This window comes from Myodes glareolus, chromosome 27, assembly GCF_982192425.1.
Source record: "Myodes glareolus chromosome 27, mMyoGla1.1, whole genome shotgun sequence".
NCBI classification, from domain to species: Eukaryota; Metazoa; Chordata; class Mammalia; order Rodentia; family Cricetidae; genus Myodes; species Myodes glareolus.
The window spans coordinates 28,563,868-28,587,445 of NC_142052.1; the positions used below are offsets into that span (position 1 = coordinate 28,563,868).

The following is a 23,578-nucleotide window of genomic DNA, read 5'->3' on the forward strand; positions in this document are numbered from 1 at the left end:
TGATTTGTACTATTTTTACATGTGGTTACAATAACAACCAGGTATGAGAGTAAGCCCAGTGGAGTCTCTCTAAACTACAATATCCTTGGTGGGAGCCACAACTCAGGGCAACCAGAAAGCAGGCTGTTAGCAGGATCTGATATTATCTGACTTTCACTGTGGCGAAGGTTTGCTCTGTTAGGATTGCAGAATAGTCTGTTCATTTCTGTAGAAGTCTGCTAACTTACTGTTTTGTTTTGGATCTAACATTTGTTATACCATTTGAGAAAAATTTCATGTTTTATTCACCTGACATAAATTCTTTTGAATATATCTTAAATACATTTTCAAAAACATGTTCTTTGTTTTATTAGCTGAATGCATATGTGCTGATTATTTCAGTATTTATAGAATTAGAGTCTCACTAAAATTTACTAAATGTACTCATTTAGTGGATTTGCTCATTTAGTGCTAGCATCCTAAACAGCAAAATACTATCTAGGCCATGTTCTTTAGATGTCACCACAACTGACAGAAACTCCAATAAATAATTTTATAAGTTTTGTAATTCAGTATAGAAAAGTTTGACCTTATAATAAAAATTTTTGTATGTATAGTCTTTTAAATAGCCCTATCCTTTTAAAAATAAACTGAGTAAAATTACCTTGAGCAGATCTGTCATTTGAAACAAAATAAAATAAAAAAAATATTCATTTAAAAAATAAAAAGTATCAATCCAAATGGATCAAAGAACACAACATAAAGTCAGTGACACTGAATCCTATAGAAGAGAAAGCGGGAAGTATGATTGAATGCATTGGCACGAGGAACCACTTCCAAAATAGAAACCCAGCAGTACAGATACTGAGGAAAACAATTAATAAATGAGACCTTTTAAAACAGAAAAGCTTCTGTAAAGCAAAGGACATGGTCAACAACACAAAAGGACAGCATACAGAATGGAAAAAGATCTTCACTAACCCCACATCAGACAGAGGTTTGATCTCTAAAATATACAAAGAACTCAAGAAATTGGACACCAAAAGACCACATAGTCTAATAAAAAAGTGGAGTACAGACCTAAACAGAGAATTCTCCATAGAGGAATCTAAAATGGCTGAAAGACACTTAAAGAAATGTACAACATCCCTAGTCATCAGAGAAATGCAAATCAAAACAACTGAGATTCCATCTTACACATGTAAAAATGGCCAAGATCAAAAACACTGATGACAAATTATGCTGGAGTCATTATGGGAAAAGGGAACACTTTTGCATTGCTGGTGGGAATGCAAGCTGGTACATCGCCTTTGGATGTCAGGGTGGCAATTTTTCAAAAGATTTGGAAACAACCTTTCTCAAGACTCAATAATAGCACTTTTAGGTATATATCCAAAAGATGCTCAATTGTGCCACAAAGACTTGTGCTCAACTATGTTCATAGCAGCTTTGTTTGTGATAACCAGAACCTGGAAACAACCTAAATGCTCCTCGGTAAAATGGACAAAAAAAAAAAAAACTGTGGTACATTTAAGCAATGGAGTACTACACAACAGAAAGAAATAACAACAGCTTGAATTTTGCAGGAAAATGGATGAAATTAGAAAACATTATTTTGAAAAAAAGAAGTAGAAGAAGAAAGAAAGAAAAATTAAACATTAGGAATAGTTAGAAGTGGAGACAGATATCTAGGAGTTCATTAATATGACAGATTTTTGTTGCTAGAGGGCAACATGAATATTGAAACTTTAGTGGGTAGATTGAAGTCCTAGAGGGTAAGATTCAGAAGAGTCATTTTACCTAAGACAGTGAGCAGGAATTATTAAGAGTGAACTAGTTCAGTAAGAGCAATGTCTATAGGGTGCCAGAGAATATCCTATCATTAGGGGAATGAAAGAACAAATGCACACTATCTGTATTATTAATGTAAATACACATGTTCAATATTCAATTGTTTATAAACACACAGATTCCACAAGCTTTCGCTAAAGCCAGTGGAGAAATAGGAAATTATCCTCTGATCTTCACGTAAGCTTTATTTATCAGAATACAAACAAAATATCAGGCAGTGAACTTTGTAGTTTAATTTTTCTCAATGTTTCAATGTTACCATATATGACTATAACAATTTTTATTATTCATTAAACAGTTGATTCAAATCTAGGGTGCTTTCTGTGTCCTGGCTATTGTACATATAATTACAATGACCATAAATTAGCAGATTTACCATACATGATATAGACTTCTGGATGTTTATGCCAGTGGTGGTACTGCTGGGTACATAGTATCTTTAGAGGTGGCCTTTCAAGGAACCTCCAGATTGAGTTTAAAAATGGTTAAAACAGCTTGCATTTCCTTAAGCACTGAAATGGAGTTCAACTTTCGGCACATTGTTTCCAGGATTTGTCATTCTTTTTAAAAAAATAGGTATATTGACATTAATGAAATCAAATCAGAGAGAAATAGTAATTGGTTTGCATTTCCCCAATACTTAATAAGTGCGTTAAAGACTTAAATGTTTGTCAGCCATTTGTATTTCACTTTCTGAGAATTCTCTATTTAGCTCTATTCTCCGTGTTTAATATTTAAAACATAAACAAAGGACAACTTCTTTCCCCTTCCTCTCTCCAATCACTTCATGCCCCTGTCCCTGTTGTGGAAGGATACTTTCACAATGTCAGCATGTGTTACATTTGTTTATGCCATGGAATATTATTTTAGCTATGTGAAGTTGTGTTGCATTTGCTTCATTGTGTAAAGAGGTATTGTTGTTTTGTCTTGTCTGCCTAAGGCACTTGATTGGTCCAAAAGCTGAACAGTAAATAGCTAACAGAAGGCAGGACTGGCTGGTAGAAGGGAAAAATTGGAGGAGGAATCTAGAGAGAACAAGGCTAGAATGGACGAGAATGAGAGGGACAAGCCCAGGACCTAAAGTTAGGCAGCAGCCAACCAGCCAGATATCAGAAGCAGAAACAAATATAGGACATACAGAAAGGAAGGAGGCAAAATGTAGATAAAGAGAAACAGGGAAGTTATAAGATCTAGCAAGAAACAAGCCTAAGAAAAAATGTCAGCATGTCGTGATCTTGGAACTGGTTTATGGATCAAAGAAAGCATGATCTGTGCCACCAGTTCCTTTGCCTCAAATTAACTGTTTCTAACTATTTTAGAAAAACATTCTTAAAAAGTAACTGGCAGGTGGTGGTGGCAAATGGCATTAATCCCAGTGCTCAGGAGGCAGAATCAGGTGGATTTCTATGAGTTCAAGGCTGGCCTGGTCTATAGAGTGAGTTTAGTACAGGTTCCTAAGACAGAGAGAAATCCTGTCTCGAAAAACTAAAAGTAAAAAAAATACCTGGTTTACTGGTAGCTGTAAAGTTTACTTTAATAGGCATTATTTCACCTTTGACAGTTGGAGTCTTAGCACTAAAACAAAATGTCCAAATACCATAATTACAGAGAAACTAGTTAAAATGTTTCTAAATTACAAACTGTTCAAGAAAAATTGATTCTAATTTCATAGAATGAAGTAATGAGGAATGGAGAAAATGTAAGCAGTGTGAAATTTCTCCCACTTCCAGTTTATTGAAATTTAAGAAAATATAAAGACAACTATTTTGGATATGCCATCTTGTATAGAAAACTATTATGCTCTGGAAAAATGAGCTAATTGTATAGAATAGAATGTTTCCTGGAAGTTGTTTTAAAATATCCAACATATTTATTTATTAAGCTATACAGTGTGTGTTTTAGGCTAGCTGGAGCATTCTTATGAGATGTTCACAAAGAACAAAGCAAAATTTTATTCAACTCTATTTGTAAAGGAAAACATTCAGTGATTGGGGATTTTCTTGATTAATGATTCATGACGGAGGAACCAGCCCACTGTAGAGTTGCACTATTCCTGGTCAGGTGGTTCTGCAGTGTATAAGATTGCAAACAGAACTTTTAGATGTGTGTTTCTTTTCTAATGAGAGAGAGAAATGGGGGGGGGTAGTGGAATGAGGGGAACACTCATCCATTGTTGGTGGGAATGCAAACTTGTGCAGCCACTTTGGAAATCAGTGTGGCGGTTTCTCAGGAAACTGGGAGTCAACCTCCCTCAGGACCCAGCAATTCCTCTCTTGGGAATATACCCTAGAGATACCCAAACATACTACAAAAGCATTTGTTCAACTATGTTCATAGCAGCACTATTTGTAATAGCCAGAACCTGGAAACAGCCTAGGTGCCCCTCAATAGAAGAATGGTTAAAGAAGGTGTGGAACATATACACATTAGAGTTTTACTCAGCGGTAAAAAATAATGACACCTTGAATTTTGCATGCAAATGGATGGACATAGAAAACGCTTTACTGAGTGAGGTAAGCCAGACCCAAAAAGAGGAATATGGTATGTATTCACTCATAAGTGGATTCTAACCATAGTTAAAGGTCTTTGAGCCTATTATTCGTGATCCTAGAGAAGCTAAATAAGAAGACGAACCTGATGAAGATTTTTTTAGCTATCCGCCAGGAGGTAGGAAATAGTCAAGAGTCCCAGGTAACCTTGGGTGCATGGGGGCGGTGGGAGGGTTGTTGGAAGGGGAGAGGGTTAGAGAGAAGGGAGTAGGGGAGGAATGGAGAAAGCTCTGTTGACCGGGATGGGGGGAAGGGAGGAAGGATGAATGTGGGATCAGGGAAGAATATATTTCAACTAAGGGAGTCATATTAGAGTTTACAGGAAACTTGATTATATATGGGATCCCAGGTCCAAGGAGAGATCCCCAGATTGTTCTCTGGACAGAGGAGGGGGTGCCTGAACCGGCCTTGGCCCGTGACCATACTGATGAATATTTTGCTTATCACCATAGATCCCTCATCTGGCGTTGGATGACGATACAGATGGAGGCCTGCGTTGGAGCACGGAACTGAGCCCCCCAAGATCCAAATGGAAGGAAGAAAATGACGAAGGACTGCGAGGGATACTATCACGCACTGATACAAGGGGTCGGATCTAATGAGAGTTTACCAAGGCCAGATGGACCGTGACTGAATGAGAATGTAATCCAACCAGATTCTCTGAATGTGGCCGGATTTTCTGAATGTGGCTGGCCTGCAGTCTTACTGAGAAGCCATTGACAATGACACTGGGACTGGTTTCCTCTGCATATACTGGATTTTTGGGATCCAGTCTGTTTGGATGCTCACCTTCCTGGACCTGGAGGGAGGGGGGAAGAACTTGGACTTCCCACAGGGCAGGAGACCCTGACTCCCCTTGGGGACAAAGAGGGAGGAGAAGAGGGAGGGGGGAGTGGGAGGGCGTTGGGAGGAGGGGCGTAAATGGAAACTCTTTATAATTTAATAAAATTACTTTCAAAAAAAAAAAAAAAAGAAATCCTGTCATACAAATATTCCACAACAATTCCACATTGTGTCTAAACTAAAATAAAAGGTTTGGGCTTTTTCACTAAACTACATACAACAATCCACTTATCAAGATATTTAATAATATTTAAAATATTCATTATTTTTGTATTTAGCAAGTTTAGAGAAAATACTCTATTACCTACCCTATTTTAGTAATTCAAAACTTTTTCACCTAATTTACTTTCCATCATAAGTAAGGAAAACTATAAATCTAATTGTTCAGTCTTCTGCTCCATCACAGATCCCAGAAGGATGTAATAATACCTGATGTCAGAGAATTCTGGCTGCCTGGACAGTCACTTGAAGTTCCTCGGCATCCGTGGGCCATAAATCTTTAACCTACAGGCCTAGAGTATCTGACAGACTTGTCAGTGAAGCAGGAAATTTGAAAGACTGTCCCAGCTTGTACTGGCAAATGTTATCAGTTACTTTCCTCTGTGTCTTTCAGAATGTCTTGCAGACTCTCTGGTGTAGCAGGAACCTTGAAGACCATCCCACCATGTTTTGACAAATTAAAGCCTACCTGGTGTAGGAGGGTCTCCTGTCTGTGCTACTTTCATTGGTTAAAGAGACTGCCTAGGCCTAGTTGACAGGGCAAACTCAGGTAGGTGGGGAAGACAGAACAGAATTCTGGGAGGAAGAAAGCAGAGTCAGAGAGAGCCACCTGCCATGAAGCTGCTAGGTAAGACATGCTGAATCTTTCCCGGTAAGCCATGAGCTCATGGTGACATACAGATTATTAGAAATGGGTTGAATCAAGATGTGAGAGTTAGCCAATAAGAGGCTACAACTAATGGGCCAGGCAGTGATTTAATAAATACAGATTTCTGTGTGATTTTTTTGGGTATAAGCTAGCCAGGCCAGGGATGCAGCCTGCTCTCCACTACATCACCTACCTGCTCCTCATTCTGGCACACTCATCTTTGGTGATAACAATTTTTTCCTAGACACCTGCCTCTCACCTCCCCCAAGGAACAGATGCCTGACATCTCTGGGATGCCAGTACTTGAGATGCCTCTCCAGCCACACCTTTTGCTGAATGTGGACTCCTAGCTCTCCCCTTTCCCATGATGCCCTCTGCCCATAGGAAGTTGCCAGATTTGAGTCTACATCCCCCAAATCCCAGCTGGCCAGGTCCAAAGTGCTAACTCTCTGGGTCAGGGGGCTAGAACAGATGCAAGGGCTGGGGCCTAAGCTCCTAACTTAACATTCTAGACTCTTTGGATATAGGGGTGACAGAAAATTGGAGTGGTAAATATGAAAAACATTTAGGCTCTCTTTGGAAAAAAGGATGTAGACTCAAATCTGGCTACTTCCTGTGGAGTGCTCAGAACCACTTCCACAGAATATTTAAGTGAACTCCCAAATGAGGAACACGTGGTCTCTTTCCCTTCCTCCCAGTGGTCGCGTTCATGACCCCTTGGGGCCACCTGAGAGTACAGAACTCCCATTAAACCTGGACTTATTTTTTAATTTGGCTTGTTTTGATTTGAGTTGATTGGAATTTTTCATCAGCAGAGAGCTCACATTAGGAAAATATTCCTAACAACTTTGATGGTCTCTATATCTTTATTCCCCAATTTAACACATATCCTGCTTTTTTATTCTGAGCTCAACATATCTTTAAAGCAAAGAGGTTGATTTGACTCAGCAGAGTTTTTTATTATCCAATGTCTCCCCACAGTTGTTTCCTTTCCATTAGGATTAAAAAAGTAAAATTTAATCCATTCTGTAACCTATCTTTGGGTGTCTTAATTACCCCATTCTGTTAACTGAGCATATTTTTAAGATGTCTGATGAAGTAATAATCTAATTAATCCTAAAGACACAGATCACATTCATAAAGTAACTACTGTCACTGTGTAACTATGGTTACTTTGTAACTGTTGTTAAAGAAAGACAGACCAGGAATTATAAAACAATCCAGGCATATTAGGGCTTGGAGGAAGCAAGGAGAATGCAAATATGATGTAGTTGTCAACTCTAAAACTATTTTGAAAACTTGAGACAGATTTTATGGTCATGTACTCCAGAGACTAGGGATTTGTATTCGACCACATTAAAAATTTCTCATGTATTTTCTCGAAAGATCAATGTCTTAATGCAGAAAAGTTCTGTTAAGTAGGGCCACAATATTTTACCCAGATCTTCTATTATAGATGTACTACAGTAAATATAGCAATTAGGTTTAAAGATAAGGTCAGTCCCTTTCCCAGATTCCTTTTTGCACTGGTCTGTAGACTGCAAACAATGGTCAATCAGGACACTGATAGAGCATCTACAATTGACTACCTGATTCCACATAGATAATCTCAACTACTTAAGAAATGGGAAATTTTCACCCTCAGTCCAGCCTCTCCTTTTCTGCACGGTGTGCCCTAGCATCCTAATCTCTAACAGTCCTGATTACAACACATTTATCTTTTGGGTGACTTAGAGCCTAAATTCTTCTTTGTGAGACTAAACTATTTCCAAGGCATTGGCAAATCCTTCATATCAGCACTTCTACTCTTCTACGTTGCAGCTTAGAAGTGCAGTGCTATCCAACAGGTGAGATGCCTTGATAACGTCCGCATAGTTAAAAATAAATGGAGATTGTACATAAAGTTAAATGCAAAGTGATCAATATCAAGAAGAAACTGGAGAAACTAGGCTTCTCCGTCTTTGGCATACTGAAGTTGACAAGAAAGATGTTTGTACACACAGCACCCTGCTCCCAATTCTCAAAGCCGATTAAGCCCAAAGCGCAAAGTTGTTCAGAGGCTTGCCCCTTGGTCTAGGAATTTACAGGACCGCACGGGACTTCACAAGGCAGGGAATCTGGCGGCAGATTCCCACACGGATCCCGGAAGAACACAACATCCTGTCTCCCTCAACTCACCCTCTGCTCCTCCCCATCTGGAGACAGCATTCCCCAGCTCACCATGCTGTCGTTTCTCAGGTCGCCAAAGCTGTTCACCATCTCCTAGCAGCAGCAACTTCACAAAGGAAACCACCAGTGCCAGGTCCTCAGCAAAATCGGCAATATCGAGACGGAAAGCGGATGCCCGGAAGAGGCCTGCATTAGTTCTGACTGGCAGGTCACCTGGAGTACCTGATTGGCTAGTGCGGCCTGAGTGACAAGAACACCTCCCACAGGGCTGAAGGGTACTTAAAGAGACAGCACAGAGGTTTCTGGTCATTCCATCCACCTGAGTCAAAGATCTTTTCTTGATAGGCCGAAATATGCATTTCAATAGCACTTGCCCCTGGCTATAAAAGCAGACACCTTCAAAATTTTGCACTCCTTAGAAACTTTCCCTTTTTCCTCCAGGACACAACGTGGCTAGCTGGCTTGTACTGTGCACTGTGCTGTGCTAGGTGGTTGCAGGGATTCCCTGTTCCACAGGGGGAAGAATGCCCAGAATATGAACAGCTAAAGAGAATTTTAAGGTCACAAAAGGAGATGATTGTTCATGCTTCTTGCTGAGGTTGGATGAACTGAAGATACTTTTTACAAGGTTTTCACAGATATTTCACACAACAGAAAAAAGAAAAGCAGGAGCCAGGTCTGAAACAAGATGATCGGTCTTTCCCCCATCAAAAGGCTGGATGATGGCTCCTTTCTTTAAGAGTTTTATTACTGAAATTCGAAGCAAACTCCAGGAAAATGAATAATAATAAAAAAGTACTGTTCATAGAAATGTGAATATGTAGAGAATAATGAAGCTGGAAGGAATGTCTTCATGAGCACTATTGTTAGCCAGCCCATCTTACTCCATGGTCAGGTAAATAAAATATACAACTGCAGTATTCAAGATTCTCTACATGAACAGGACAGGTAGAATGAAGCTCAACAGGTACATAAAATGTGGGCTTATTAAAATGTCTCACAAGCTGTGTTTCAGGTTGTCTAAACATAGCTACTTATAAATGACAATTGAAGAAGCCAGTAGATTGCTTCTCACCCTTTTCCCAAAGATCAAGTGAAAAATCCAGTAGTTGTTCAGCTCACGAGGCTTGATGTTCAGCTGGTTTTGCTCTGAGCAGGGTGGCAAGGCAGAAGGCCACAGCTGCTTCCATGCAAGACAAGAAAAATGTCAATTTAACTTGGCTTGCTGTCTGTCTCAGGTTTGGGACACCACTGTAGTCAATGGCCTGTTTTCCAAATCTCTGAGCAAACACAACTGTGTCAGGCAAGATCATTCATATATTCATAGGATTGTTTCCTAATTGCAAATTCATCGTTCATTGGCTCACAATTACCTTCCCAACTGTTCAACACTCACCATCTGCTCTGTGTTCATTAACAGGGCATTAATTAAAATAAACCATACTGGGAAATTACAAAATCACTCCCCCGTACAACAGTTGGGCCCTTTTCTCATACTGGTGGCACCAAGAGCTTACTGCCCATGTTGTGTCCCTTGCAGTGTACACATTAAATTATTCCTCCTATTCTGATCTGAAGACAGAAGGAATGTTCCATATGCAAATTCTTTTCCTGTGACTCCATTGGATACTTAACTACATAAGACAAATTCATAATTTTAAAGCTCTGAGGTGGTACAGTCTTTTTATTTAAGAATTTTGAAAGTAAAATATGGAGGACAGCAAGGTCATTACCCTGGACAGCAGCAGACCAAGCCCCCTAAGTCAATATAACAGAAGTTGTCCCAGAAAAATCTTTCTAACAAGATGGAAATGCAGCTGTTTTAGAACTGATACTGAAAGACCCCCACCCAATTGATACCGGCCTCTTGCACAAAAAGAGGAACCAGGTGGGCCCTACTGAAGAGAATATCTGTGGTCAGCTAGCTATGTAGAAACTAGGTCAACAGGAAGATAGTGGGAACAGCAAGTCACTATGACATTCTATCAAAACAGCCAGAGTGCCAAACTTAGCTTTATCTAGATCTTATGGTTTTTCTGATAACCTGAAGATGGATAAACTGTCCTATTCTAAGCTTGACCCAGTCCACCATGTGAGAACCAATGAAATGCTTGTTGCTATGCAGCCTCTTATGTAACCCCTGAACCCCCTATAAATGCATGTTGTATCTCTAGCCCGGCATGCTCATTCAGCTAAGCTGTTGAGGCATCTGCAGGCGCCTGTGTACTCAATAGACTGCCTCTTGCTCTTGCATCCAGTGGACTGGTCCTTGGGCAGAGGGCTCCAACTGAGACCCCTCTGACTTTTGGGGTCTTTCAATACGGCTTTCCATTGAGAAACCATTTCACTCACTTAGGAAATTAATAAAGAAAAATCTGTTTAATGATGGCATGCATCCATCTCTGGCTAATACTCAGAGAGGAGAGAGCTAAGATAGATTTTGAGTTCCACATATGCTATTATCCTTGAGTGTCCTTTAGGATCTGGCTCCAGGATACACCTTGAACAATTGAAATAAAAACAGACAACTTGCCATATTAGACAACTGGGTAGACTGGAGTCAAAGTTATTCTCAGAATAATTTCTTAAGTACAGGGGTGACCTGAAAAAGCAGGGCATTCTTCACTGGCAGGGTTCTGAGGTGAAGGTCACAAGGGATGAGAAAGACAGGAATAGAAAAATGTAAAAAGGATAAAAGGTAGGCTAAGGAGGTCTTGGTGAAGAATGTCCTATGCTTTTTAAGCTTCTTAAGGAAAGTAGCCTCTTGCCAGGCAGTGCCGTCACACGCCATCAATCCCAAAACTCAGGAGGCAGAGCCAAGTAATCTCTGTGAGTTTGAAGCATGCCTGGTCAACAGAGTGAGTTCTAGAAGAGTCAGGACAGTCTAGGATAGTCAAGTCAGTCCTATAGAGAAACTCTGTTCAAAAAACAGAAACAAAAAAGAAATAGAGAGAAGAAAAGCATCCTGTATCTTGTATACTTCCGGGGGGGGGGAATGGAAGGAAATGGGAGAATTATCAGAAGTCAGGAGAAACAATCACACAAATTTAGGAGAAAGCTAGTCAAACAATTCTACATAAGGGCAACACAGGGAATCTCAAGACCTTTACTAAGTGCAGAGTGGCCTTGGGGTGACAACCATAGCTAAATATGGTGGGAAGATTTAGCCCTCGACCATTACCGCTCTTTCAAACATATTCCTGGTTTTAGAGAAAGAACTGTGTTTTATTATTAATACATTGGCCCCTTAGGGGATGCTCCCAAGAATGTTCTCTCTCCCTGCATGAGTTCCTAAATGAAAGCCTCAATTGATCAAGTCAGTTCTTACCACAACCCTATTTTGCCATTCAAGGATTTGTCACCTGATGTCATATTGCCCATCTGGCAAAACTATGCTTTTCTCAAAAAGAAAACAGGAACTTTAAGGCACACCAGGCCACAAGGTTCTTTGTGACCCTGTAATGCCTCCTTGAGCAGCTTGTTAGAGGTGACTTTTGATATGCAGAAGGGCCTAGTGACAGGTTTGAAGTCAGTGATGGCTTCTTTGTAATAGTTTTGAGACAAATACCTGCAAAATACTAGTGAACAATGCATACCCAAGCATCCTAATCTCTACCAGTACTGATTAGCATATACTTAAATTTTTGGTGTTTTAGACACAGCTGTCCCTCAGCTAAATTCTACGTTGTGAGACTTATCTATTTCCTAAACATTGGTAAATACTCTATATGTCACCAATTCTACTCTTCCACATTACAGCATAGTAGTGGAGTGCTACCAAAAACACGAGAATCCTTTCATAACCTCCAGAAATTTAAAATTAATGATGACTATATGTGAAGGTTAAATGAAAAGTACTGAATGTCAGGAAAATACTGGAGAAACTAGGCCTCTCCAAGTTTGTCAACTTGTTTCCATGAATGTATCAACCCTGCAGAAATTGACTATTAAGATGTTTGTACACACAGCTCCCTGCTCACAACTCTCTATAAACAAATGAAGCCCACAGAGCTAAGTTATTCAGAGGCCTGCCCGCAGGCCCACAAATTAGCAAGGACCGCATGGGACTTCACAACACAGGGAATGTCGTGGCAGGGTCCCACCCAGATCCAGGGAGAATGCACCACACTGCCTCCCATACCACACCCTCTGCTCCTCCCCATCTGGAACCTGCATTCCCTTGCTCACCATATTGTTGTTTCCCAGCTCACCAAAGCTCTCAGATCCTCATCTCTATGTAGCAGCAAATGCACCACAGCACAGGAAACCGCTGGTGCCAGCTGCTCTGGAAAGCCTGACATGGAGGTGGGTCACAGGAAGAACGCTGCAACCCTTCTGACTGGCAGGTCACCTGGAGCACCGGATTGTTTACAGAGGCCTGAGTGGCAAGAACACCTTCCAAAGGGCTACAGACCCAGCACAAGGGATTCTGGCCATTCTTTTCTGCCCCCCCATCAAAGGTCTTTTCTAGATCTGCCAAGATAAACATTTCAACATCACTTGTGCCTGTCTCCAGTAGCAGACACTGTCACAATCTTGTACTCCATAGGAACTTTGCCTTTTTCCCCCAGGACATAACATGGCTAGCTAGCTTGTTATGCACCTATGCTAGGTGGTGCAGTGATTTCCTGTCCTACATGCAGAAGGAAGCCTAGACTATTAACAACTAAAGAGAGTTTTAAGATCACAAAAGGAAATGTTTGTTGTGTGATATCATGCTGAGATCAGATGAACAGAAGGTACATTTTACCAGGTTGTCACAGGGATTTCAGAGAACCGTGAGAAAACAGCAGGAACCAGATCTCAAAAAGATCTTTCCCCCACTAGAAGGCAAGGTGATGGCTCCATGGATTTTTGAGTTTTATTCCTGAAATTCAGAGCAAATTCTAGACAAATGAAAAATAATAAAGAGAGTAGTCTTCGTGGAAATTTGAATACATAGAGAATAATAGAGTTGGGAAGAATGTCTTTATGTGCACTGATGTTAGCCAGCAAATATTCCTCCATGTACTGGTGCATAAAACCATGCAGCTGCATTATTCAAGATTCTCTACATAAACAGGACTGGTAGAATGAATCTCACCATCTTATTAGAAAGTGGGCTTATTAGAAAATTTCACAAGCTGTGGTCCAGGTCGTCTAAAAAATAGCTGCCCACCAATGAAAACTGGAAGAATCCAGTAGATTGCTTCACAGCCTTTGGTCTAAGATCAAGTGAAGAACCCAGTAGTTGTTCAGTCAATGAGGCTCAATGTCTCAGCTGGTTTTCAGTATACACCAAAATTCCAAAGAGGTCGGCTCTAATGCTGGTAATGGAATGAACTTGATCGCCAGACCTGGATACGAGAGCAAAAAGAGAGCTTCTTACTTTAATATCCTTTCTATATATCGGCTGCTACCAGAAGGTGAGATCTAGGTTAAAAGTGGATCATAGTCTTTGTTTTGTTTTGTATTGTTGTTTACTTTTTCTGTTTTTGTTTTGTTTTGTTTTGTTTTGTTTTCCATGGTCTTTTTAAGACAAATTTGTCTGTGTAACCCTTAAACTAATTCTGTAGGCCAGACTTGTCTCAAGCTCAGAAAATCTCACTGCCTCAGCCTCCTGAGTGATAGTGTGTCACGAGCCTTATTCCTGAGCAGGCATTCTGCCCTTACTTAGAGGTCTGCAAGTAAATACTCAGGATGACCACAGTGTTTGTTCTAGGAACAAGTTTCTTATGCCAATAGTCAAATCTCCAATTGTTAGCAGGTATGGGCAAATATCAAAACTATAACAATCCTTTAAATCTCTAATTATTCGTATGGCAGATATAGGTAAACATCAAACCTATAACAATCCTAGTCAATCAATCACATCACACCTTCAATCACATCACACATTCAGCAAGGGTTCCTATGTCCTAGGCAAGGTCTATCCTATTTTACTGAGGCATTGGTGTATATGACCTGATAATGGTCCGTGGCTCTCGACGTAGACCTCTGAATCAGCAAGTCTTGATCCGCAGGTGAGAGCTAGTTCTCTGGCTCTTGGAAGGTCTATCAGTGAGTCAGCAAGTCTTGATCCGCAGGCAAGAGCTAGTTCTCTGGCTTTTTGACGGTCTCAGCTGTGAAGTTGTTGGTTCATTGGATTCTCTATGACCGCTCTGACAGCATGTCTAGCAAGTCATTTTGAGAATGTCTTCTGGCCGTGAGCCTCAAGTTTTTATACTGTCTGTGGATACATTACTTTTTTTATTTCTAGATTAGCACACATGTCTGCTTATCATATAGTTACATCACACTGTTCACCAGCTCAACCTCTTATCACCACTGCACACATTGCTTCATGCTTTTTAGTTTCATTCTGTGTGTCACTTAATATTGCATCTTAAATAAGGACTTGTTTGTCTTTGCAAACTCATAACATTTCACTTAATATTGCCTCTTAACACCCCTGGACTTGTTTGTCCTTACAGACTCATAACATAGTGTTAAAGGTGTGTACTGCCACCAAGCAGCTAAAAGTGAAGCTTGCTGGGAGGTGATGGTGCATGCCTTTAATCCCAGCAGTTGCGTAAAGAGGCAGGCAGATCTCTTTGAGTTCAAGGTCAACCAACTCTACAAGAGCTACTTCCAAAACAGGCTCCAGATCTACAATGAAACCCTGTCTCAAAAAACAAAAAACAAAAAAAAGCAAATGTGGAGCTTATCACCTCAGATGATTCTCATGAATGAAGGGTTTACCTTTTCAAAACCTTTAATGACGTAAAATCCCTCTCAGATATAACCAATTTTTGTATAGTCAATAATCCCAGAATTAGTCAGTTTGACTACAAAGAATAGTCATCTCAAGAGCCAAGACAGAGAAATTAGGAAATTTTTGTCCCTGCAGGAGACATAGAAACCATGGGAGTTTTTTCCAAAGCAGCCATTTTCCTAACAAAGGAAGCATGGAGATTTTACATAGGGAGTCTGAACATACTCATGTAATATCCTCCCTCTTCTTAAGCATGCTCAGTTAACAAATCCAGTTCTGAACATGATCACAATGTAAAAGCAGGGGCATTTAGGGACAATCTTTCCTCAGTCATGCTGGGATATATATAAATTATAAAAGTGATGGAAAGAAAAGCCTCTGGCATGTTCATATTTTACAATAAGGTTTTAGTTGAAAATTCAGTAAATGACAATGTGAAAAGTCAATTATCAACCTTGATGTTTGATCTAAAATGTAACTGTACCAATACAATTTTCTCACAGACACAAAAGATAGAGAGCATAAAACCAGAAAACTTCAAGATAAAGTCACTAACAGCACTGTATACTGTGCTCATAGATGAATAGTTATGATGATCTCTCTTAACCTCAAAACAACATTGCTTTCACTCTGATAACACTGTTTAGGGAGGACATGGCTGCTTTCATGCAACACAAGAAAGACAGGAAGATCACTGTGGGTTTTAAAGCCTGTTCTACATAGTCTACACACACACACACACACACACACACAGAGAGAGAGAGAGAGAGAGAGAGAGAGAGAGAGAGAGAGAAAGAGAGAGAGACAGAGACAGAGACAGAGACACAGAGAGAGACAGAGAGAGAAAGAGAGAGACTGAATAACATACAAGAAACGAATCACTGGAAAATTTTGACAATATAGTATTCCCAGTGGCAAAGACAGGGGTTAGCGCAGTCTTCTTATTAACTCTTACATCATACATTAACCCATAAATATTCCTGTGTTAATGACATGGCTTAGTACCTTTCATCAGTGAGGCTTTCTCATCTTGTTTCCTCTTAGTCTGGGTGAGACTGCAGATTCAGCCTTTCCTCTTCCCAGAACTCTCCTGTTCTGGTTGCCCCACCTATACTTCCTGCCTGGTTACTGGCCAATAAGCATTCTATTAAAGCAATACAACCAACAAAACTTTACAGGGTAGAAGACAATTGCCCCTCAGCAACAAGATTTTGTCCTTATTGGAATGGACACTTATGCTGGTTATGGATTTGCCTTTCCTACATGTACTGCTTCTATAAATCCATGATCAATGTATTTACAGAATGTCTTATCTATGAGCATTGTATTTTACACAGTATTGCTTCTGATCAGGAAACTCACTTCCCAGCCAGAGAAGCCTGAGAGAGGGCCTGCATCAAGGAATTCTCTGCTATTACCATGTTCTCCAGCATCCTGAAGAAGGTGAACTTATAGAAAGGTTGAATGGACTTTGTTCATTTGAAAAAACAATTACAGCACCAATTAGGCTTCAGCATATTTAGAGCTGTGACAATTTTCTCCAGAAAGTCCTATGTGCTCTGAATCAGCATACAATATATGATATGGTGTCTTCTACAGCCAGGATCCATTGGCCCAGGAATTTAGGTCTGAAAGGGGAATATTTCTACTCACTATTATGACAACTGTTCATCTAGGAAAGTTTGTGTTCCTATTTCTGCCACCATAAATTCTGATGTCATGGAAGTTTTGGTACCAACAGGGAAGGGCTTCTGTCAAGAGACACAGCAAATATACTATTATACTTTAAAAGTAAACTTCTCTCTGGTAATATGTGCTTTGAATGCCCATAAGTCCCCAGAAAAAGAAGGAAATAACAACTTAAGCAGGGTGATATATTCAAATTACCATGGGGAAATTAAGTTATCTCTGTACAATGGAGAAATAAGGATTATGTCTGGAGTTCAGGAGATTTTTTAGGATATCTCTTTGTGGTATTGTGCCTTGGGAACAAAGTTAATGGAAAAATACAACAGTCCTATCTGGGAAGGATGACAAAGTCACATACCTATCAGAAGTGAAGGTATGGGTCACTTCTCTAGGAAAGACCCCAAACCATGTGATGTGGTTGCAGAGGGTGTAAGAAATGCAAAATGTGTAGTAGAAAATGACTGTTCTTAATACCATCCAAGGCCATGTCACCATTGCAGAAATGAAAACTTTAACTGGCATGAGTGCTTCCATTCTATTTTGTTAATAATGCATTTGTATTGTTATAGCTATATTATTTCAATTCCTTATCACATGCTGCAACATCAATTAAGAGAATATCAGTGGTTATTGGAAGTAAGTTTGAAATACTAGAAAGATGTCCTCCAAGGGACATTGTCACTATTCTAAACCTATAATCTATTTGGATTTGTATTTGGTATACTTACATTATGTTTAGACATAATTACAACCTCGTTATTACTTTCTATTTAGAAATTGATAAGTTGATATGATTATATGACAAGTTGACAAGGGATGCATTGTGATAGCTGTTCTTGGTTGTCAACTTTACTACATTTGGAATGAACTATAATTCAGAAATAGAGGGCAGAGCTGTCATTTCTCTCTCTGCTTTCCCTCACCTTGTCAACATATGTGGTTCTTCATGGTCATTGAAGTCTACTTCTTTGAGATTCCAGCATATACACAAAACAGCTGGGAAACCCAGTCTTGTGGGACCGAGAAACTACTAGATTTTCAGACTTTCCATTTAGTGCAAGCCATTGAAGAACTGAAATTTGTAAGTTATTCAAAATAATCCAAATATATAAATACACACACAGAGCTGAGAGATAAAGAGAAAGAGAGAGAGAAAGAAAGATAGAGAGAAAGATTTAGTTCTTAAGTTCTGTGACTCTAGAGAACCCTGACTAATATACTGGCATTTTCAGTCAGTTAAATTTCTATATAGCTAGTTCCTAGTTTTTGAATTTGTACTATAACTACACATTCGAACTCTTTCAGCAAATACTTCAATACCACATTATATACATTTACAGAAAATAACCTTTTGTATTGCAATAAGTTAAAAAAATACAGGAAACCAGGAAGCATATTGTTGAGTGTTATTTCTGATGAAAAATTGATTAAACAGTAAGAACTATTAGATCCATGACAAGATTTGGTTAATTGTTTTGATCAAGGTAACTGGTACTTGTTTGTGGAAAGATATTTACCTATTAATTTAATCTTGCAGTCATTTGGTCACGTCTATTAAAATTTAAAATTAAGCAAATTGATGCTTAAAAGGAAAATACCACCATTAAAGCTCCAACCACCAAGAAATGAGAAAATAACTTCTTTCTCCAATTCTAAAGCCACATTTAGAATTGTAGTTGATTGATGGGGCTGGAGAGATGACACTGTGGGTAAGAATACTGACTGTTCTTCTAGAGGACCCAAGTTTAATTGTCAGCACCCACATGGAACCTCACAACTGTTTTTAGCTTGAGTTCTATGGGACATGACACCATCACATAGACATACATGCACATGTAACACAAATGTACATAAAATAAGAATAAATCAACATAACTGAATAAACATATTAAGTGCAATTCAGCATCACTTGGTAAATGAAAGTATCTTATTCTAGTATCATCTCAACTAAAGTGATTTTTAGTGGTATGTGTATCGCTTTAGTTGCTACAACTGAAGATATAAAATTAGAACCTGAGTTGACCATAGGAGTTACCAAAGATCTTCCAATCAGATTTTAGGGCATGTTTCTATCAGATATCCAAATAATTCAATAATAACAGTTGTCTCAATTTCCCCTTTAATAAAGAAAGCTATCTTGGCAGGTTAAAAAAAGCTTTTAAAGGATGGGTTAATAATGATGTTAGACTCTAAAAAACAATATGAATGAAAAAGTTTTGTTGGCTTTTTGGAAGTTAATGGATTAATGACATTTATTTTACATATCACTGTAGCACAAATTCCAATTGTTCTCAACAATAAAAAGCCATAGTCAAATATTGAGAATGACCAGAGAAATTAAGGAGCCAGTCACTATAACACTCTTTTATGTCTATAGAATACCTAGACACAAATGGGAAAGACCTGTTTCCATGAATCCTCAGACTGAATGCTGTGGGTTCCATTTCCATTCCACTTTAATAATACATAATCCATTGGAAACCAAAACCACCTGCCCCACTGTGAACAGCACTGTGCTTTCAATTTCAGGCCACCTACAACTGAATAATCACACTGAGTGAAAACAGTGGTCAATCAGGTCATTGATAGAGCATGGACCATTGACTACCTGATTCCACATAGCTAACCTCAATGACTGTTGAAGAAGGAAAGCTCTCACCCTTAGCCTAAGTGTGCCCTTTCTGCACTGTGCCTCCACCAGCTTTAAAGGTGGTCAATGAGCTCAAGTCTTGTACCAGTCTCTCTCACTTGTAAGTCCCCAATAGAAGCCAGTATGATTAGCTGACATTCATTAACTGCTCTGTTTTTCTTTCTCACTGACTACATAAGGTCAAACCTGAAGGAGATACAGGACATTTGTCCCACCACTGGGCAGGAGAGGTAAAGTTAGGTGTTCAAAATAGTTCTCATTTACAAAGAATGAGCAAGCTTTAACTATAGGAGACATTGCTCTACACAGAAATCAATAACCAAGATAACTCTAGAGAAATGAAATGAAAATAATAATGACTTAGAAACATGACAAAACAGAAACAAATTGAGATAAGAGTAGCAAAACACTTAAGAAAGTGTTTGAAAATGATACCAAAAAGTGATTTTTAAAGTGATGATAAAAATGCACTTTTTAAAAAGATTGATTTATATACTATATATGCATATAGTGTTCTGCCTGCATGCATGCTTGCAGGCCAGAAGAGGGCACCAGATCTCATTTTACATGATTGTAAGCTACCATGTGGTTGCTGGGAATGAACTCAGGACCTTTGGAAGAGTAGCCAGTGTTCTGAACCGCTGAACCATCTCTCCAGCCCTAAAATTAAATACAACATTTCTATATTGACTTTGAGAAAAGAGTAGACCCTTCCCTGAAAGAGAGGATGTCATTAATAAGAGATAGGTGTATGTTGCCCATATATTTATGTTGGCTGCTGAGATCTGATCCTGACAAATAGAGTTACAGTCAGTTGCCTGTTTCTCGCATCTCTGAGCTGACATAACTGTGTCAAGCAAGATCAATCATATGTGCATAGGATAGTTTTGTAATTGCAAGTTCAATGCTTTAGGGCTCAAGATAACCTTTCCAATCTGTACAACCACACAATCTGTTCTGTGTTCATTCACATGACATTAATTAAAACATGCAGGGAAAGTACAAAATCACTCCCCCTACCACAATCGGCAATATTTTATAATGGTGGCTCCAACAACTGACTGCCAATGCTGTTTCTCCTTCAGAGTATACAATAATTTATTCCTCCTATTCTGCTTTGAAGACATAAAGAATGGTCCATATGCAAATACTTTTACTGTGATTGCATTGAATAGTCAACTACATGACTCAAATATATAATTTTAAAACTGTGAGGTGGTATAATCATTTTAAAATTTTGAAGGCAAAACATAGAGGACACTCAAGGTAATTATACTGAAAACTAACAGAAAGGGATGAAGGCCACTTGAGTCTACCTAGGAGAAATTGTCTCAGAAACAACTTTTCTAACAGGAGGGAAATATAACTGCTCTAGAATTAATATGCCTTTCCATTGAGAAATCACTTCACACATTTAGGAGATTAATACAGAAAAATCTCTTTAATGATGATATGCATTAATCTCTGGGTAATGCTCAAAGAGGAGACATCTTAGACAGATTTTGTATTCCACATATGGTATTATCCTTAAGTGTCCTTTAGGCTCATTATCCAGATTATATTTTGAACAATTGAAATAGAAATGGGCAAATTACCAGTCTGGACATTTAGGCAGATGGGAGAGTTACACAGCAAAGATATTCCCAGAATATTTTCTTAAGTACACCAGTGAGCTGAAAACAGCATGTCATTCTTCACTGACAGAGTTTTAATGTGAAGACCACAATGGATGAGAGAGACAGGACAAGTAAAAGTTAAAAAAGATAGGGTGGGGAGGTATTGCAGTAGATACATCCCCCACCCTAGAGGCTTCTTAAGAAAAATAGCATCTTGCTAGGCGTTGGTGGCTCACACATTTAATCTCAAGACTCAGGGTGAAAAACCACGTGGTTGTCAGTGAGTTCAAGGACAGCCTGGTATACAGAGTGAGTTCCAGGAGAGTCAGGACTGTCCCAGAGAAACGTTATCTTGAAAGAACAAAGGAGAACAAGAAGAAGAAGAAGAAGAAGAAGAAGAAGAAGAAGAAGAAGAAGAAGAAGAAGGAAGGAAGGAAGATAGAAAGAAAGAAAGAAAAATTTATGTATGCAGGGACGTTTTTTAAGCTCTCAGTTTAATGCCTTTCTATAACCACCTGATGTAGGAGAGTCTTCTTTCTATATGTTGCTTTCATTGGTTAATTAATAAAGAACCTGCTTGGCCTGATAGGTCAGAACATAGGCAGGCAGGGAAAACAGAACAGAATTGTGGGAGAAAGAATGCAGGGTCAGGAGAGCTGCCCGCCATGAAGCTGCCAGGTCAGACATGCTGAGTCTTTCCCAGTAAGCCACGAGCTCATGGTGCTACACAGATATTAGAAATAGGTTGAATCAATATGTGAAAGTTAGGCAATTAGGGGCTGGCGAGATGGGCTAGACAGTGTTTAAAAGAAAACAGTTTCCGTGTAATTATTTCGGGTAAAGTTAGCCAGGCGGGCAGGAGCCGGGCAAGGTGGCAAGCAGCCCACCGCTCCTTCTACACCCACCAACTTTCAACTCTGCCCCTCCCATGACATCCCATGCCCACTGGAAGTAGCCAGACTTGAGTTTATCACTTTTAGAAAGAGCGTCTAAAATATCAGTCATAATTATCATCTCGACTTTCTGTGACCCCTATATCCAAAGGTTCTGGAATATTAAGTTGGGAGCAACACCCTAGCCCCTGGCATCCATCCCAGACCCAGCCTGGGAGTTTCATTGGTTTGGACTTCAAATCCCTGCATGCCAGGTCCTGATCCCTTCTCAAGAGGATTTGAAGACCACTTCAACAGGGTATTAAGTGGGCTTCTAGAAAAGGAACTTATAGTCTGAGGTTTGCATGTGCTCCCAGGTTTTCTGTCTCCCCTGCCATGTTCTTGGCCACCCAAGAGAGCTGTGCTTAATAAAATATGGGCATTTTAATTGGTTTAATTATAGTTACAACATTTAGTCAACTTACAATTGGCAAAGTAAAGTATAACATCTATCCTACTTTTGTGAGTCTCAACTTTTATATTTACACACACCATAACTAAGGACAACTATCATTATAGAGTTTTGAACTCAATCAAAGAACCCAGAAAGACATAATATTAGCCTGGAAAGTCTGTGGCAACAAAAACAGAATCTTCAATTTTCTGTTGTAAAGTATGTGTAGATTATTTTTAATTAGATGCCATGAATCAGTTTTCCTTAGCCTGAGAAGTTATTTTATTCAGCTACATAATTAAGCAAAGTTCCATATTTCAAATATTCACTTATTACTCTCACTCTGGATAATTCAGCCATGATCTTCTGTGTAGCAAGGATTTTTTAACTGTTTTTTTATTCAACTATGTATTTGTCCACTACGTTCCTTTCTTCTCCACTCCCCTTCTTTTATGATCCACATTCTCCATGTTTATTCAGATATTGTTTTTCTGTATGTCCTATGTAGAAGAGATCCATGAATGTCACTCGTAGTCTCCTTTTTACTGTCTATATTCTCTGTCATTGTGAATTGTAAGATGTTTGTCCTGTGTTTTATATCTAGAAGCCACTTAGGAGTGAGTACATATTATATTTGTCTTTCTGGGTCTGGGTTAACTCACTCTTTTATGATGTTTTTTAGATCCAGCAATTTGCCCATAAATTTCAGGATTCATTATTTTTATCCACTGTGTAGTACTCCATTGTGCAAATATACTATAATTTCTTTATCAATTCTTCAGTGGAGGGGTTGTTTTCAGGTTCTGACTGTGAAAAATAATGTTGCTGTGAACATAGTTGAGCACTTCTCCTTGTAGTATGGTTTAGTGTCCATTGGGTACATAACCAAAAGTTGTATGGCTGTGTTTTGAAATAGGTTGTTACCTTATTTTCTTTCCTTTTTTTATTTTTTGGTTTTTTAAGACATTGTTTATCTGTAGCTTTTGAGTGTGTCCTGAAGTAGCTATTGTAAACAAGGCTAGCCTAAAAATCACAGAGATCTGCCTGTCTCTGCCTCCCAAATGCGGGGATTAAAGTCAAGTACCATCACCAGGTGGTTTGCTTCCTAATTTTCTGAGAAATCACCATATTGATATCCAAAGTGGCTGTACAAGTGTACACTCCCATCAGCAATGGAGGAGCATTCCCTTAATCCCACATCCTCTCCAGTTTAAGTTGTCATCAGTTTTTTTGATCTTGACTATTGTTACAGATGTAAGATGGAATCTCAGAGTTGTTTTGATTCTCATTTCTCTAAACGCTAAG

At 39.1% G+C, this 23,578-nt stretch overlaps 1 protein-coding gene across 1 annotated transcript in view; it reads right to left on the minus strand.

Annotated features, from left to right (window-relative positions):
* LOC148117625 (uncharacterized) overlaps positions 1–8,449 on the minus strand; it is a 41,659-nt gene extending 33,210 nt beyond the window's left edge. Inside the window, 1 exon segment of the mRNA XM_087902482.1 lies at positions 8,269–8,449. Coding sequence (XP_087758608.1) covers positions 8,269–8,349 — 81 coding nt within the window. The 5' untranslated portion in view covers positions 8,350–8,449.
* Between the last annotated feature and the right edge of the window lie 15,129 nt (positions 8,450–23,578).